General features: G+C 51.3%; 1 protein-coding gene across 1 annotated transcript in view; it reads left to right on the top strand.

The window, feature by feature from the left end:
- Window positions 1-145: 145 nt before the first annotated feature.
- Window positions 146-4,687, top strand: part of LOC106816008 — a 22,044-nt gene continuing 17,502 nt past the window's right edge. The window contains exon 1 of the mRNA XM_014820541.1: window positions 146-1,941. Coding sequence (XP_014676027.1) covers window positions 663-1,941 — 1,279 coding nt within the window. The 5' untranslated portion in view covers window positions 146-662. The remainder of the gene's footprint in view (window positions 1,942-4,687) is intronic.

Genomic DNA, 4,687 nt, shown 5'->3' with positions numbered 1-4,687 from the left:
CCTACCGCCCCCCGGGGTATGCGCTATAAACCATCGACGACAACGATGACCTCAAAGTCTCCGGCGCTCTAACTAGTAACTACTACACACGCGCTGCTGCTAGCGGTACGTGCAGGCTCCGTAGAGCCAAGACCCGTAACACCCCCGTAACAACCGGACCTTGAGATTCCAGCTGCGTGCGAGCGAGCGTGCTCAGTCGTCTGCGAAGAAAGAGAGGTATATAGTGACTCCCCCCACCACCTCCGTCTCGCCCGAACACGCGCACAGGCGGGAGAACAACACCTGACGTCAAGCGCTACGCAGTACCGTGCACGAGCGCGTCTCAGAGAGTAAGATATACAGAAAAGACACGTCAGCGTAAGGCGAAGAACAAAGAGAAGGAGTTAACATACGTTGTGTACGGCGAAGCTACAGAGAAGGAGATACTATACGTTAGTGTAAGAAGAAGACGGTACAAAAAGAGGTAACCATACGTTAGTGTAAGAAGAAAACTACACAAAGAAGTAACCATACGTTAGTGTAAGAAGAGGATACAAAGAAGGCGTATCCATACGTAAGTGTGAAACAGCTACAGAGAGGAGTACCCATACGCGAGCGTAAGAAGGAAGCTACAGAGAGCAAACGTACAAACATCTTGAAGACCGTCCTCTGCGATCGCCACGATGACGTCGCATCGCAGCGTCCTCCTCGCGTTATCTCTCGTCTGCCTGCTGCCGACGTTGCCGTCCGCTCACGCTGGCGGCTCCATGTTCTGTCCTAACGACTACTACATGGACGTCGTCGGGTGGGGCTGCATCGAATGCAGTCCGTGTCCGCGTGGCAGCAGCATGCTACGGCGGTGCGGTGCCTACGGCGACACCCAGTGCCTGATCACCCAGCGCCCAGGCGATGATGACGATGGTAGGTACGCGAGCGATGTCTCGATGTTCGGCGACATGATGGGCGGCGGCGGCGGCGGCGGTGACGTTGACGATGGTAGGTACGCAAGCGTCGACTCCATGTTCGACAACATGATGGGCGGCGGCGGCGGCGGTAACGTTGACGATGGCCGCTACGGGAGCGTCGACTCCATGTTCAACTCCATGATGAACGAAGGCTTTCCGCCGGACATGTTCGGCGCCATGGTAACCGGCGACGCTCAACCACCGCTCGACATCGCCGCCATGTTGTCTCCCGCGGTGGCAACGGGCGGCGACGACGGCGGGTATGACGTCAGCTACTCGATGTCGGAGGGCATGCAACAACAAGATGGCGGAAAACCCGTCGTCAAGATGGAATACTCGGTCGTCGACGGCATGACGGGCAAGAGAGTCGGCTGGGAGTACGACTCGAGAACAAATGGCGCTGCTGCTGCTGCTAGTAGCGAGACGACGGCGACGACGGACATCCTGCCGACGACGGCGACGACGGACATCCTGCCACCTAGCGAGCATAACACGTACGAACCGGCCGCCACCCACGAACCGACGGAAACGGATGCATACGAACCTACGGGAACTGAAACATTCGAAGCTACGGCAGCGGAGAGGCAAGACTACACGGCCCCTGACGTCGGAGAAGCATCCGAGAATCTGCTCATCGGAGAATTCGTTAGAGAGAACGAATCCGACTACGGCATCCTGCCGCCCAAGCAGACGACGACACCGCATCCCCCATGGATGGATGGCGTAATTGATAGCGACGACGACGAGCTGCTTCAGCCTCTGGTCTTCGACGAGCTGACGGCGGAGACGGTGGCGCCGCCTCCCGGCGCGCTGAACAGCGGCGACGCGGGACTGCAGCAGCAGGAGGACGTCGTGTACGAGGAGATGCGGGAGTACGACTACCGGATGCTGTCGGCGCGACACCCGGCCTTCGTCGCCTTCCTCGCCATGGGTGCTATCTCCCTCATCGTCATCACGCTCGTCTGCTGCTACTGCCGACCGCGCAAGACCGTCGACGGTAAGAAGAGGGCGCTGCGATCGTTGCTACGTGTGAGGGCATCATAGTCGTTGTTGCGATATGGATGGATGGATGGATGGATGGATGGATGGATGGATGGGCGGACGGACGGACGGACGGACGGACGGACGGACGGACGGACGGACGGACGGACGGACGGACGGACGGACGGACTGACGGACGGGCTGACGGACGGACGGGCGGACGGGTGAATGGATGGATGGATGGATGGAAGAACGGAAGGGCGGCTGAATTGAACGCTGGTTTGTATTGTTTGATTGAATGACTCTATTAGTCTTGCTATGTTCATATTAGGAACGCAGTAATTACAAATAAGTTTTAATAAAGATTCTATTTTTAACACATTATTAATTTAATTTAACACATATTTATTTCAATATTTATCATTTTACTTGTTATTTTTTTAAGATTTTTATTCATGAAATTCGTATAAAGATCGTTATTTAATTCACTCCTCGTGTTTTACTCAACATTTTACACGTCATTTCATAACATTTCAGGTTTGTCGGCGGGAGAGCGCTCGGCCGGGACCGAGCATGTGCACAACAACGAGTCGATCGGCACCATTGTCGTCGGCGCCTTCGTTCTGTCGACTGCTGCCATCATCGTCAGCGTCTGCAGCGCCACCATCATCATCTACGACTCCTGGTACAGGTCGCGCCGACGTCCGCCGAATCTAGAGGTCATCATGGAGCGTCATATGTCAAACATCGAGCTGAAGGAACATGATCCGATGGCTGTTTCTGCCTTGTGACAGCCCCGCCCCGCCAAGACAGCTAGAGTGTGCGCTAATAAAATAAAATAAAAAAGCACAGTAATCGCTACAAGATGGCGCGCACAAGTTTGCTCACACAAGATGGCGCGCACAATTTAAACGGCGCGTTCACACGGACGTTTTTGGCCCGAGCCTAATTAGGTCCGCGCCAGATTTGGCTCGAGCCGAGCGTTCACACGGACGGTTTTTCGGGCCGTGCCAATTTGGCACGAGCCAATTTGGTCCCATCGAAAACGTCGGACCAGGCCCGAGCCAAATTTTAGCACCAGCTTTCGGCGAACGGTAGAGCGGTAGAATCGGTTGAGCGGTAGATGCCGCGAGTGTCGAACGTGTACTTTGACGAAATAAAGTCCAAAACAGTATAAAAATTCGAAAAATTTGATCAGGATGCACGTTTTCAAGATTGATAATTCATTTAATTGAACTCGAACGAGGAAGTAAACACTCTGAATCGTACACAACGCCATCTCGGACATACTGCCAAATAACTGTGAGATATTATGTGGGCAATAAAATATTTGATTTGAATTTGAATTTGACAGACAGTATTCACTTGCGTACGTGTGAACGCTCCGACTCAAACCGGCCCGAGCCAAATTTGGCCCGAGCCAAATTTAGCCGATTTGGCTCGAGCCAAACCATGACCGTGTTAACGCGACTTTTGGCTCGCACAAGATGGCGTGCACAAGTTTGCTCGCACAAGATGGCGCGCACAAAATGGCGCGCACAAGTTGGTGCGCACAAAATGGCGCGCACAAGATGACGTGCACACTAGATGACGTGCACGCAAGATTGCGTACATAGCCTACAGTTGCATCGTGTGGATTGAACATTTCTGTACTGTTTTTGTAACACAGCAGGTTAACGTGTCCCTAGCAGTTGACTAGCAAATATTATAAATTTATAGACGATACCGAATTCACGTGGAAATTGTCACGTACACTCAATACATATATTTTTCTAAGTATTTAGACTATTTTTATATACTGTGGGTGGCGCCGTTATATGGTGTGGTCCAATCAACAATGTTTTAATCCGCTTAACGGTGATAGAGGCTAAGCTATGTCTCCACACACGCGGCACGACACGACACAGCAAAACGCAGCGCGGTTGTGCTGATAAAAAAATACATTGTGATTTCGCGCATTGTGTTCAATCTGGTTCAGTGATCAGAAATTTAAGATATAATAGATTTGAACTTTGCCGGTAGGGGTGAACGACGCCGTTTCCGTGGCGTTCCGTGCCGCGCCGCGTGTGTGGAAACGGGCCTCCACGCCACTCCAGGTGTGGGGGTGTGTGGAAAGGCTCCATTCCCTCCCTCATGCCGTGACAAAATCCGTGACTAGCCAAGGGTAGAGTCCCTTTATATTGAGTCTCTGTATAAAGGGACTCTAGCCAAGGGCAATTTAATGCCTCCGCAAGAACGAAATTTCATAATGATGAAATATAATAGATGAAAATGACCCTAAAATTAATGTCGTCATACGTTATGGAAGAAAATCTAAATCTAGCCTAATGTAATTCTAAATTGGAGTAAACTATTTAGTTGAATTAATTGGTTAATTATATTTTTTGTTGATTAGACTCTCTCGCTATCTTTCCCTCTGAGCCCCCGCCCTTCTTCCCGCCCTCTCTCATATTTGCGCTCTCTCTCTCTGTCTCTCTCTCTTTCTCTCTCTTAATTCCTCTCTTTTCCTTTTCTCTCTTACTCTCCCTTTCTCTCTCCCCCCTCCACTCTTCCCTCTCCCTCTTTCTCCCTCCTTCCCTCTCTCTTCCTCCTTCCTGCTCTCTCTCTCTCTCTCTCTCTCTCTCACGTAGACATACTTAGACTAGTCATGTAGTGTTGTGAGTAATATTACCGTAGTATATCGTGACGACGATGTGTCAGTCTAGGTGTATAGAGTTACGAAACGACGATGTGTCAGTCTATGTGTATAGAGTTACGAAACG

Source organism: Priapulus caudatus, unplaced genomic scaffold (assembly GCF_000485595.1).
Source record: "Priapulus caudatus unplaced genomic scaffold, Priapulus_caudatus-5.0.1 Scaffold1260, whole genome shotgun sequence".
In the NCBI taxonomy this organism is placed as follows: Eukaryota; Metazoa; Priapulida; class Priapulimorpha; order Priapulimorphida; family Priapulidae; genus Priapulus; species Priapulus caudatus.
This window is presented reverse-complemented; position numbering and strand designations above follow the sequence as displayed.